The sequence below is a fragment of the Kogia breviceps genome, chromosome 7, assembly GCF_026419965.1.
Source record: "Kogia breviceps isolate mKogBre1 chromosome 7, mKogBre1 haplotype 1, whole genome shotgun sequence".
Taxonomy (NCBI): domain Eukaryota; kingdom Metazoa; phylum Chordata; class Mammalia; order Artiodactyla; family Physeteridae; genus Kogia; species Kogia breviceps.
In genome coordinates, this window is record NC_081316.1 from 42,183,115 (window position 1) to 42,197,455 (window position 14,341).

General features: G+C 47.1%; 1 protein-coding gene across 1 annotated transcript in view; it reads right to left on the minus strand.

Moving 5' to 3' along the window:
- The window catches only part of SPON1 (spondin 1), a 275,141-nt gene extending 261,477 nt beyond the window's left edge, over positions 1–13,664 (minus strand). Inside the window, exon 1 of the mRNA XM_059070571.2 lies at positions 13,163–13,664. Coding sequence (XP_058926554.1) covers positions 13,163–13,400 — 238 coding nt within the window. The 5' untranslated portion in view covers positions 13,401–13,664. The remainder of the gene's footprint in view (positions 1–13,162) is intronic.
- Between the last annotated feature and the right edge of the window lie 677 nt (positions 13,665–14,341).

Here is a 14,341-nt window from a genome sequence, read left to right on the forward strand (position 1 = left end):
CTGAAGATCACGATGCTTTGCAAGCTCATTAACAGACAATGAGTTTCAAAAAGCTGGCCCTTGGGGACAATGTTTGAACCTCCAGAGAAAAACTCTAGTAGGTGCCAATGTAGGACCACTGATGGGACTGCAGCAGAAATCATTGTCTTTGGGGATGACGGTCACAGGGCCAGGTCATGGGGAGATTTGGGTAAGTCCTTATAATGAACTGAGTATTCTTGCAGTGGCTCATACCATAGACAGTGAGCCCTGTGAGGGTCTCTCAGCCCCTCCCACCCCCACATGATATAGCTTTTCAACACGCCTTTCTTCTTCTTGAATACCTCTCACCAGTCTTAATTAAATCTTTATTTGTGAATTATTTGTTAAATGCTGGTCTCCCCTAATCACTTGTAAGCTCTGTGAGAGCACAGACAAAGTCTGTCTTGAACTACGCCTCTGGAGACACAGAGAGGAAAGACCCAGCCTCTGCCTTCTGGGAGCACACAGCCTAACAGCTGGGAGAAAAGGACACATCGGCAGATATTTTTATAACATACAATGGGTGCCATGGAGGTATGAATGAAGTGCTCTGGGATCCCAGAGGAGAGAACATCTGAGTCTACTGGGGGAGTTAAAGGAGACTTCAAGGAGGAGGGGGCATTTGAACTGCAAATTGAATGAGGTATAGGAGTCTGTCCAGTGGACAAGAGGAACAATACCATCGCAGGCAGAGGGAAAAGGCATGGTGGGCCAGTCTTGGCCTTGGAAACCAGAAGTAATTCTGTATTTCATTAGTTGCAAGCTGGGAGGGAAGTGTTATAAGAGGCTAGGGGAGGAAGGTGAGAAGAGGGGAGATAGCAGGGCTTTGAAGACTTTTGGCTAAGAAGTACAGATACCACCCTGGAGGTGATTAGGAGGCACTGAAGGGTTTGAGTTGGGGAATGTCGTATTCAGATCTGTGTTTTAGGAAGATCAGGCTAGAAGTTGTGTGAATACTGGATTGCAGTCTTTCCCTAAAAACCAGCTCAGTGGCAAGGGACTCTCTGGCCTGTCTGTATGAGGACTGATGTTTCACACAGGAGCCTGACCTCAAATCTCCACCAAAGGTGGAGTTCTCCCCTCCTTATTATAGGAAAACATGAGTCCCATCTATTTCTCAAATAACTTTCTGAGCCCTTCAAATGCTGACTTGTCAACCATCTAACATAAACTCCAGTGCCTCTGCTATGCCTATTGCCATCACTGGATCTTGTCTAGGGCCATCACCCTCCCCACTCCACCTCTGGGTTTCAGACCCCTCCAGCCCCAGCCTCAATGAGAAGGTCCTGAACCAGATCCCAGTTCCATTACAAGGCCAGCCCCTGCCATCCACCTGCTATATGTTACTGAGATGCCCAGTCTTCCCTTGCCCCACATCAACCACAATGAACTTGAGCTTCTGCCTTAACTTGTAACATGGGATCAGTTATAAGGACTGCTGGAGCATTACATAAGTCATGGTGGTCCCCTCCCAACTCTGCTCAACTTGTGGAGCTCTGGGCAGCTGCAACTCACTTGCATACCTTACTTAGAAATTGGCAATTCAGCCCACCCAGCCAGAAGCAGGCAGGAGAAGATGCTGGTGACAGGCTGGCAGATAGGAAGGCAGGGCTAAAAGTCCAAGGGTGAGCAAGTGCATGTGGTGAGGTTAGATTATGCTGTTTGCTTGGATGACCTTCCTCAGTGAATGCTCCCAGCATTCCCCAGAAGAGATGAAATACCTCTCATTCCAGATTAAAGATCATGCATATTTAAATTTGTAAGGGCTGTAGCTATAGATGTACAGCTAACAGACCTGTGTTCAAATTCTTCTCTGTTTACTACGTGTTACCTCGGACTAATTATTTAACTTCTCGTTATCTCAGTTGACAATCTCCTGTAAAATGGCAGTACCAGTACTTCTATTGTTAGCATAACAAGTAATGAATTAATATTTGTAATAGTAAGTATATATAAATTTGGCTAATAAAATATATTTAAAGATCAATGAGTCTCCTCTCTAAAATAGGGATCATCATTATCACTTCATGCATTTGTCATAAGGACTAAATGAGATAAGGTATATGAAGCACATTGCAACCATTCAATAGAAGTTCATTCTTTCCCCCATGTGCTCTCTCATCATGGAATAGCTGGGAGCCAGGTGAATGGGTCCTGAGCTAACCAATATGTGGCTGGGAAAAGGAACGGATAGGAAGAATACTCCTGAGGAATTGGAGATATGTCAGCCAAGAGAATGTATCTGGGGGAGGGTAGGAAGTTCTAAGGGACATACGGCTGTCTAGGACCCGACACCTTCCCTTACACTGACCATGTGATCTTTGGGGCTGCCAATCACAATCCCCCTTCTCCCTCCTGAAACAGCAAGTCATAGAAGTGACTGTGACCCAGATGCAGTCTATCTCCATATCGTAATGTACCCCATTCCCCTGGTATGTCACCCAAGCTGGGCCAATCAGAATCCTTCCCTGGGATTTTTCAGCTTGGAAGTAAAGGGGGAAAGGCTTTTCTTTCAGTTACAGAACTGAAAGTCTTTTCACTGAAGGTTGTTGACAGCTATCTTCCCTGGCACTGGGAGAAAGTTCATCTGCAGTTAAGAAAAATTGTGCCAACACAGTCAAGAGGTAAAGGATGGAAAGAGAGAGAGAAGGTAAAAGGAGTGAATGGAAAAGATGGAGAGGAAAGGAGAAAGGGAGAGGAAGAGAGAAAAGGAGGTGGGGGAGGGAGGTAGGGAGGGAGAGAAAGAGAGAGAACTTTGTTCAAGTCCCTAGATCCATTTATACCTGAAGCTGGCCAGATCCACTCGTGGGCTTTCCAAATATAGGACTCAATAATTCTAATGTTCGCTTTAGTTAGACTTTGTTCCTGTCACTTGCAGTGGAAAGACTCCTGACTAATTTTGGAACAAAGAAAATAATTCTGCCTGGACTGTAAGACTCATTAACAGGCTAAAGAAACAGTACTTGTGACTAAACTGAGGTGGCTGACCAGCAGGATGGCAGTTAGTATTTAAGTGCCACTGAGGTAACAGAAAATCAGTTGACTTCAAAACTATTTTAATTAGATGTCAGCTTTGGAGAAAGATTTTAAGGGATGTCAGAATGCTCTGTCCTAAGCCCTGACCTGCTCATCATTCTTACCAACTTTTTAGCTAAAGCCTTCTAAGGCTTGCTTGTCAAAACTGTGGATAATCCAAAATTAGATTATGTAGATAGGTCATTCAGTGACAGAATCCAGATTCATGAATGGTTGACAGCTACCGTGATGGACCCAAACATGCTGGATTAAGTCTAGTGGGGAATCATGTCAAAGCTTATGTCCTAGGACCAGTTTCACTAGTACAGGGAAAGGAAGGCGGCAAGCCATCCCACCAAATCACAGGAATTTTTTGCTGGCTGCAAGCTCAGTGTGATTCCAGAGTACAACACAGCTGCCAAAACAGCGAGCACAAGACCTGGCAAGCTTAACACAAACACGGTGTCCAGAACAAGGGAGATAATCATTCCACCATGTTCACCCTGATCAGAGCACATCTAGAGTCCAAGGTGCAAGGGAATAAGGAAGAGTGTCCTGCAAAGAATGGTTGAAGACACAGGGCATTTTAATCAGAAGAGAAGTCACAGTACCTGTTTCTTCACAAACATCTCAAGGGCTGACATATGACCAAGGGGAGACAGATAAGTCTGCTGGACTCCAGAGGACAGAACCCGGAGTGATGAGTGGAAGTTATACGGGAGGCAGTCTTTGGCAGCCGAGATTCACAACAAGGTCGCCTGAGCTCAGGCTCTGCTGATCTGCGAGTGTTGTCACCAAGAGGAAGCTCACAGCTCTTCCCCCGCCACCACTTCTCGGCCAAGGCAGGGAAATGTAACTGTTGTGTTGGCTCTGAGGACATGCCACTGGCCATTGTGTTGACAGAAACAGCTGATAGGGCAGTGATGTGACAAAATATGTGGGACTAGGAGGGTGGGGGTGAGGCTGGGAGAGATGGGGAAGCACATTCACAGAAAAGTGGCCACCTTCTCTTTGTGTCTCACCATCTTGCTTTAAAAAAAAAAAAAAGGAAAGAAAGAAAGAATATAGATTCCTGGAATCCAGCCCTTTGTTGGGGTAGAGCCAGTGAAGATATATATATATATATATATATATGTGTGTGTGTTCATTATATATATATATATATATATATATATATAAACTTTCCAAGTGATTCTGACACATAACTAGGTTTGGAAATCACACAAATGACTCCACAAAGAGCTGATTCCAGGGAAAGTCACTTTAATAACTGGTGTCTACGTTTGATGGATCAACAATCCCCTCTGCCCTATTCTCCATGTAATCAGAGTCAGTGTCTGAGGCTGGCAGCTCCTTCCCTTTGCTCTCTTGTCTGCTGTCCTTGCGCTCTTCACCTCTGAGCCATCAACAACCCCGCTTCCCACCATGCAAATGACTGCCGATCTCTTTGATCTCTTCGCTTCCAACAGCCTTCACCCTGGACACGGACCATCTACCTGCCCTCAGCCTCCAGCCAATGCCTCCAGGGCACTGAGTGAGCATCCTTTCTCTCTGCTGCCACCACATGGAGATCCTTGCCATCTGTCCCCATTCCTTGGCCTCACCTCCCTCTGACAGAGGGAGAAATGCTTTCCCTTCCTCCCATCCAGCTCCCTTAGAGGGAGATCTCACTTCTCTCTTTCAGAGGGGTTCTTGGGGTTTAAATGATGCATTCACTTTTCGATAAATAATGATTTAGGGCCTGTGATGGCCACACGTTCTTTTGGGTGCTGGCGATAAAACGGCAAATAAGAAAGGTGAAGTCCTTGCTCTCATAAAGCTTGTATTCTAGCTCAAGGAGGCAGATGATAAAGATCATTTCAGAGAGTGGTTCAGGGGTATGAAGAAAATAAAACCAGGCAAAAGTAATGAGAAACATAAATTGGTGGTCAGGGAAACCTCTTTAAAGAGATGACATCTGAGCTGAGACTCAAAAGACAAAGAGTGAGCCAAAGATCTGGGGGAGAGCATTCTAAGCATAGAGAAAAGCATATACAAAGGCCCTGCGGTGGGAATGAGCTTGGTGTGTTTGGAAAATGCAAAGGTCAGGGTTGCTGCGGTGAGGAGAAGGAGAAGGAAGAAAAGGAGAAAAAGAAAATGAAGAAGGAGAAGAAGAAAAGGAGGAAGGGGGGAAGAAGAAAATCATCAGAAGAGCTTCCTGTAGCACCTAGAATCCCCATTCAGTTCTTCCCGCCCGTCCGAGTCTGCCCACCTCCCCACACTCCCATCCCCCCCACACAATATTTTGTGCTCACAGCCCTTCCCTGTCCTTCCCCCTCTCACCTAGTCTGTGTTTGCAAATATCTGAACCACAACTGAAGACAGGATTCAAGTTATTTCCCGTGGGTCTCCTAGACCTCAGCAAATCAGTGGATGTGAGCAGGCCCCTGTTTAAAGTTTCCCTCAACTTTTCATGGCAGTTTTGAATATTCTGTGAACGTAAGAAGCCTTGTCTGTGTAGAGCTCACAAAGGTCTTCTTGTGGTGTTACCTAAATCCTTACCTTTCCTATCCTAGCCTCAACTCCAGCCCAGCCAAGACACCTAGTAAAAATGAGCTGGCTAGCCACACAGAAAGCTATACATGAACTAGTGAGCTCTCTGACACTGTAGGTGCTCCAGAGAGGTGCATATGACAGGAATCAGACACAACTGCACACCATCAGAGAAAAACAGAGAAAGGAAATAATACTTGAGATCATTTGGGCCTATTGCCACTGTATTCAATACATGCATGCATGTGCGAGTGAGCATGAACTGTGACTCTGGGTTCCCTTAGTCCATCAGACAGTGAGTATTTCGTACTTGTCATGTCAGTGTTTAAGGGCCAACAAACCAATGGTTTTATCTAGTACTCAACTGAGGAAACACTAGTCTCTTCCAATGCTGGGGGGGAAAAACAGAAGTGCTGGACTTATTGAGAAATGTCAGTTTGTTTCTATTCCCCACTAACAAAACTATCTGCTGGGGCACATGAATAAGGCTAGATTGAATCTAGTATCCATGTGATTGTTTATGTAAAATTGCAAAAGATTTTTAAGGAATAATTTTGACTTATGTGATTTTTGCTTTCCATAGTGCCTCTTGACTCTAACCCTCAAGTAATATGGGACTCCTCTCTTGAAAAAGTACATATATATATATATTCAGTTAATATGTATTAACTGAATCACTTTGCTGTACACCTGAAACTAACACAACATTGTAAATCAACTATACTTCAATTTAAAAAATTTTGATCTCAGCAAATTTAGTAAATTGCACAGCAGATTAAGAGCACCAATTTTAAATTAATCTTAATAAAACAATGCATGATCAATGGGATCTGATTTGGGGGAACTTATCTATTCACTAAGAGAATGGGAATTATGGTCTTCATTAAGACTTCAAAACTAAAAAAAATGGGACTCCTCTGTAAAATTATTTCTTTTTCATTCTAAATGTATATCCCAGTGGTTTTTTTCTTTTCTCTTAATTTCTTTCTTCTCCTTCACCTCCTTTCTCTCCTCCTCCTTCTTCCCCCTCTTTTCCTTTTTCCTCTCCCTCTCTTGCATTTTCTTGCTTTACCCACTTCTTCCTTCATTCCTTCCCTTCCTTGCTGCTTCCTTGAGGAGGGTGAGACAGAGGAAGAGGGTGAGACAGAGCAGGCTACTCTGACACATTGACCCCTTATTTCTTCTCAGTATGAACCCTATCAACACACCACACACAAGCGTGTGTGCACACACACCTACATCAACACTCCTTCCCCTACTGATTTATTTAGCAGGAATATCAATTCATGTGCTGTTGAGAAGACCCACCTAGACCACCTATCACTGAGAAAGAGAACAAGAAACATTGTTTTTACATGGCTATGTATTAAAATATGTGACAGAGATGGCTAACTGCCCCTCCAAATCCATTTTCACCTTCATCCTTTTGAAAAATAAATCCCTCCCCAAGGTTTTCACTGGGCATGCAGCTGCCCAGCTAAATGCTATCTTTCCCAGGCTCCCTTGCAGCTAGGTGTGGCCATGGGACCAAATTCTTAGCAAAGGAGTGTGTTCAAAAGTGCTAGCTGTGATTTCTGGGTCACATCACTAAAAGAAACCTGCTTGCCTCTACTTCCTTTCCCCTCTGCATGCTGATTGGAACTCAGATGTGTTGGTAGTGAGCTGGCTGTCACCATGCTGGTGAGGACAACTCCCTAGAACAGTGCTGTCCAATAGAAATAAGCTCAAGCCAGGGGGAATTCACTTTACTTGTTAACAAGTAGCCAGTAAGAATAAATGTAAAACAAGTAAAATTAATTTTACTTGTTTTACAAGTAAAATAATATGAAGTTTATTCTTTTTTTCGTACTAATGATTCAACAACCAGTGTGCATCTTACGTTTACAGCACAACTCAGTTTGGACGAGCCACATTACAGGTACTGTGACTTGTGGCTACCTTTGGACTACAGAGTGCTAGAAGATGGTAGAGCAACAAGATGGAAGGAACCTGGGGTACTGATTGACCTTGTGGAACAAGCCACCCATCATCTTGGATTTCCCATTTACCTCTTGTTTAAAACACTGTATTTTGGGGTCTCTTTGTAACATGAGCTTAGCCTGTATCCTGACTAAGGCAAGATGGTAAGTTTTTTTTTCCCTGCAGAAATTGGTATCGACCTACATCTGACATTCTGTATAACAAGCTAATGGCATGTTTGTAAACATATCAGCAATTATAGCCCATTGTTCCAGTTGAGTCAGCCAGCTGGAATGGAACAACTTAACTGTGTATGGGAAGTACTCAAGTTTTAAACCTTGAAAAATTCCAACTTTTATGCTTTCATTTTTTTGTATGTTGTTTTTTTTTTTTGTTTCATGAAACTCAAAGCAACAATCCCCACAACTATTAAGCACATAGATATGCATGCATCTTTTAATTTTTATTGTCTATTTGAACTAAATACTTATGAAAAGGGAGCGTAGGTTAAAAAATTAAAGTTACCTAATAAAAAAAGAAAAGAGGAGTGGTGGGGGGTCACTTATAATTAATTACAGTTAATCATCAGCAGTGCTTAATTAAAAAAAAAAACTAGATAAGAAATAGTTTATTTAAAAGACCTTATCCAGCCTACATTTTTGAGATTCTACATGTATACTTTTCAAACATATAATTTTACAGGCATATAATATCTGCATATAAAAACAAAACAACAGTCAAATTAGGTTTTTTAATTTCCAATTTGTTTCTGTTTCCCCACAAACAAAAGGAATTGGCTACAGATTGGCAAGGCTCTTCATGTTTCTAAATTAATCTTCTGGTTTATGGGGAAATGCAATACCAAAGTCTATAAAAAGAAAATGTAAATAAGGACCCATCACTTCATACTTTGTGTCCCAAGATATGTCAATTATTATTATTATTTTATTTTTGCCTGCGTTGCGTCTTCATTGCTGCGCGCAGGCTTTTCTCTAGTTGCAGCAAGTGAGGGCTTCTCATTGCCGTGGCTTCTCTTGATGTGGAGCACGGGCTCTAGGCACATGGGCTCAGTAGTTGTGGCTCATGAGCTAGAGCACAGGCTCAGTAGTTGTGGAGCACGGGCTTAGTTGCTCTGTGGCATGTGGGATCTTCCCGGACCAGGGATGGAACCTGTGTCCCCTGCATTGGCAGGCAGATTCTTAACCACTGCGCCACCAGGGAAGCCCTGTCAGTTATTATCTTGATTTGCTGTTGCTGTTTTCCTTCAACAAAGACTCAGCATCTAGAAGGCTGAGGGTAGCTGGGTGAATTCAGTCTACTCCTAATTTATTTTATTGAGTCAGTGTAAAAGACTGGTTAAGAGCAGAGATTTAGGAGTTAGACATCCCTAAGTTTGTATCCTGACTCCACTGATTATAGCTGTGTGACCATGGGCAAGTTACTAAACCTCTCTGAGATTTAGTGTCCTCATCTAAAAAACAAAAATAATAAACTGCCCCAAAGTACTGGAAGGAATAAGTGAGATGCGTAGGAAGTACTTAACACAATGTCTTATCCAGTGCTAGCTGCCAAGTATTTTTCTATTTCCAAAATAATGATCTCATAACATTTTATATATATGTGTCTGTGTGTGTGTATATATATATATATACCCTACTGTATGACAGTTTCTTTTGACATGGATTATTTCTAATTCTCATAGCTATGCTGTGGGCAGTGGGCAGTGGGAGAAGCAGCCTCATTTTACAGTTGGAGAAACTGTGGCTCAGAGAGGTAAAGCTGCCTGCCTGAGGTCACACAGTGAATGTGTGACTAAGCTGAAGTGGAAACAGACCCAGCCAACATCAAAGCCTGTGTTCTTTCTACCAGGCGGAGGTGGGACACTGTGGAACACACATTCTCATGGCAGTGTGTGCCCCAAAGAGAGACAAAGAAAAAGAAGGCAAAGCAGCTTTGGAGGTCTCCAAACCTCCCGGTTTAGAATAAATCCCTCAATTATGCTTGAAGTTGGAGAAGTTTTTGTAATCTCGACTGGACATTCTTTCCCCATCAAGTTCCTTGAAATTTCCCTTTAAAGAGCATCTAGGAAAAGCCACTCTCATTAGCCAGGGTCTGGCTTTATTTTCCTAATAAACAGACCTTTGGACAGACAAAAGAGCCTCTTTTATTTTCAATCAATTCTTGAACATTTCAGCTGATTTTCTTCTATTTGGCTTGAAATTGGGATCTGGGAATGGCTGGTCCTGCAAATTGTCCTCCTATAAGGGAAGCCCCTTGAGGATCCTCAACTTGTTATTTTTAATCACTGTAATCTCTTTTTCAAAGGAGGCCATGGTCAGAAACAGAGCAGGCCTTTCAGAGCTTTCTAAAGCACAATTATTGCAGTGGGAGGGGTATTGGGGGAAAGAGGGAAGGAGAGTAGAGAGATGTGGTGGGAGAGAGAAGGCAGTCAATGTAGTACTAACAACTTGGATAAAGGCTGAATCATCATCTCAACTGGATCCTGGCTGTTGAGAAGAAACCCCATGTTTCAATATTTTTCTTAATAGTGACCATTTTATTCCAGTCTAGAATACCTAAAGGATATGCTGGGGTAGGGGGCATGGAGAGCAGAAGCTCTTTAGGGATCAACTAGAATACTGAGGACAAAGGTTTGAGGCAGGAAAACAAGCCATTGATTCCAACGGTTGTGAGGGGCCCTAATTCAGGAAAAAACAAAACAGCAAACAGAACACCGGGGGAATGTTAATTTCCACAGCCCTAAGTCAATACCTCGAGCAGAATGTATTAGATTTACTTCTAATATAACTATTCTAAGAAAGTATAAGCCAACAGAAAATGTCACAAACTAGGCCAGTGCCCTTTTCTTCCTAACGTTGAGTGGCAGAATCAGGTTTGCTAATCACAGAGTATTTACTCAGAGGGCCTTAGCATGGTTCCTGCAAGATCTTTCGTTCAGGATCTCTTAGTCCTCAGAAAGGAGATAAGATGATTGCCCCCCAACAGCCTGAGTCAGATGTCACAGTCCAAAAGGCTAACTTTTCAGGCTGGAGTAACCTTTAAGGTGAAAGTCTAGTGCTCCCCTCCCTACTAGCCCCAGTTTCCACCTGCTGGCAGTGGATACTTAGGCAGTCATGGAACCTCTCTGTCTATGTGAATCCCAGATGCATCTCTGTCTCAGTGCTGGGGCCACTTCCTGCCAGTGCTTGGACAAACTGGGAAGATTCAAGTGGGAAAAGAAACCCAGAAGGACTCTTGGCCTGTGCAGCAGACTAGCCTGAATTACCCAAAAAGGAAATCCTCCCACGACTTCCCTGGCAGTCCAGTGGTTAAGACTGTGACTCCCCGCTTCCACTGCAGGGGGCACGGGTTCAATCCCTGGTCGGGGAATTAAGATCCCACTTGCCATGCAGTGCGACCAAAAAATTTAAAAAAGAGAAAAAGAAATCCTCCTGGTCCTAAACGAGGAATAGTCTAAGGCAAGCCTCATGACATGGAGAAATCATTCATTCAATTATTTCATGAGGACCGAGGTAACTGGCATTCACTGGTAGACTGGCTGAAAGGAGTGCTGAATAAACCTACTTTTAAATGCATGCACACACACACACACACACACACACACACACACACACACACACACACACACACACACACACCCCAGAAACAAATCTGACCAGGCACATCCCCCCATTATTAAACCATTAGGGCCCCAGAGCCAACTCAAACTAGCATATACTGGGGGCCCACTGTAGGTCAGGCATGCTCATCTTTATGCACTCATTCACTCCCTGCTACCGCCCAGGGTGGTTGGATAAACAGTTGTTTTCAATAGCTGGGAAACAGGTTCAGAGAAATTAAAGGACTTGCACAAGGTCACACAGCTACTAAACCCTGGTCCGCCTGACTCCAGAGCCACCTCTTTCCCTGCCACGTGGAGCTGGGACAGTTTTCCTAGGGAGCCCAGGCCCTCGCGTTGGGGGAGGGCTGAAGAGGCCAGCGGGGTTACGCCCACTTCCCTCCAGTCCACGGAGAGGCCTGGCTGCTTCCCAGCTCGGAGGAGAGGCTGCGGCCGCTCGTAGGTTCGGCTCTCAGGGCAGCCCAGCCAACCCGCCGCCAGCTCCCCAGGGCTGGGCCGGTTGCTCTGCACCCCACCCCCACCCTGCCCGTCTCCGCGGAGTACCCAGCATCCCGCCGAGCCGTGCCGGCTTGCAGGGGCTGCCCGCCAGCTGCTGAGCGCATCCACGTGCAGACTACTGCGGGAAGCCCGCTCTGGGTAGCTCCAGGTGGAGAAAGTCGGGAACACGAACTCGGGAAAACGGAGGAAGCGTTCTGAGAAGGTTCTGGTCGCCTGTGTGGCCCGGGCGCCCGCTGACACTGCCCCAAACTTTCTCCAGTGTTGTTCCCATTGCTTCTTCCCGAGATGCTTGGGAACCGGTAAAGTGGGGATGGAAGAGCACCCCACTCGGTGCCCCAAAGCCCCTCTCTTCCTGCTTGGCCCTAGAATTGACTTTTGAAGGGACAGGGGTGAAGGGACACGCGCCCTGTCACTCCCCGCCCGCCGGACCCCGGTGAGGCCAGGCAGGCTTACTTCCCTGCCCGAAGTCCCGGCTCGCGACTGGAGAAGGGCAGCTGCAGCACGGGGAAAAGATGTCTGGGGAGATGACCCGGCTGAAGAGAGGGGCGGTGGGCCCTGGGGATGACGTCAGGGATCTTCAGGTCTGTGCGGGTCGAGCTGCCTGTCCTGCTTGGGAGGCGCTCACTTGCTTGGGCATCCCCTCTCTGCGCTCCCGAAACCCGGCTCTCAGCTGAGGAGCGTAGGAACGGCATCCCTGGGGCACTGAGACTTGGGGTTGCGGGAGCCAAGGTCCCGGCCTCCAGGGAGCAGGCCTCGGGAATCCGGGTCTCGCTTCCGTCTTCATCGGATTCCCTTTCCCTGTCCGAAACTACCTAGAGCTCCCTGTCCACTGGGAGCCTGTCCTAGAAATCCAGGGTCTTCTCCCTCGCCTGGGACCATCGGAGAATAATTTGGAGTTCTTTCCAGGGACCCTTCCGAAAAGCTTCAGGCTCCTCTCCCCTCCTCCTCGTGCCCTGGGACCAGTTAAGGCAGAAGCCGAAGTCGCTTCTCCTGTAGGGATCTGTCCGGGGAAGCTGGAGTGACCACCCCACTGGGGACCGGTCAGCGAGAAGCTGGTTTCCTTTCTTTCAGGGATGGGAGTGGGGAAAGCCGGAGTCACCACCTTGCCTGGGACCCGACTAAGAGAAACCAGGGTCCGCTCCACTCCAGAGACAGATCTGGAGAAAGGCAAGTCTCCACTTCTCTCCTGGTGCCGGCGGGGGAAGAAGCCAGGTTCCCTCCCAGCCAGGCCAGAACGACGTGTCGCGCCGCTACAGCCCATGCCCGGGAACCGCGCGTCGGACGTGGGAGCTGCATCTCCTGGCTGTGGCCCGCGACGGCCCCGGGCACTGGCTCGGGTCTAATAAAAGGGCTGAAGGCATCCAGGACAGAAGGGCCTTTACCGGGCTGCGCCCGCACTGTGCGCCTGAGAACCGTGCGCCCTCCTCCCGCACGGCGCGGTCGGCGCCCCCCCGGGGGCCGGGTCCCGCGCCCTCAACGCCACGCAGGGCGACTTACCTCGGTAGCTGGTTCCCGGCTTGTAGAAGTCAGGGTCGCCCTCCACACGGAGGCTGAACTCGGTGTAGCCCTCGCGCCGCGTGCCCTGAACGCGCAGGATGCGGCTGCAGTAGCCCTCCGACTTGGGCACTTTGTCCAGGGTCTCGTCGGAGAAGGCCAGCGCCGCGGCCAGAGGCAGCGCCAGGGCCAACAGCGCTGGACTCCGGCTCAGTCTCAGGGACGCCGGGGATAGCCTCATCCTCGCGGGCCCCCAACTTTGTGCCTGGCCGCCCGCTCGCCACGCGACTCCTGCTCGAAGGGGTCCCCGCGGAAGCGAGACCTGGCAGAGCCCGGGCGGGGAGCGGAGCTCGGAGCCGGCGCTGGCGACCGGGAGACCTTGCCGCCTCGGCTTGGCGGCTGCCGAGCTGCGCTGCGCTGCGCTGAGCTGAGCCGAGCAAGCCGAGCAGCGCGAGGAAGGGAGGGCGGCGGCGAAGGAGGAGGAGGAGGAGGAGGGAGGGCTGATTTTGCCCAGATCCCCGAGCGCAGCGCTGTTTTGTTTCCGCGCTGGCGATTAGCGGCGCGGCCGTGTTTATTTTGCGACGCTGGATTCCCAGGGTCTGGCAGGGAAATCATAGGGTACAGGGACACTGCGGACTCTGTCCCACCACCAAGGAGGCTGCTGCCCCAACCCCCTGGACCCTGTGGAGGAGGGTGCTCCAAGGAGGGAAAGACTGAGAACTTTCGCTGCACACCTACTCTGTGTCTGGCAATATTCTGGGCGGTTTACTTACTATATCTGCTCACCTTTTCCACTCTCGCTTCACACAATAAACGTGACATTACTTTCCCTCATTTTATAGATGAGCAAACTGAGGCTTTCGGCCAGTTAAGGCAGGGTCAGATGCCATGGCTATCTGACTCTATTGCCCTTCTCTGACCTGGAATAGGTCAGACTGAAGGATGGAAAGGAACAGAATAATTCATCCATTGGGCCCAGTAGGCACAGTGCTATGGCCTGTAATACCGTTGGAGATTCCTGAAAATGTTTTCTTTAAAATAAGAAGAAAAAAAACCCCTTTAGGTCCAATAAAATATTTCAATATATAGTATTTATTAATATATTTGTCTTTATACCTACAGTCATAAAATATAATGTTTACTGTTGTTTTATGAAGGGAGGAGCCCACGAAGACAAAAGTG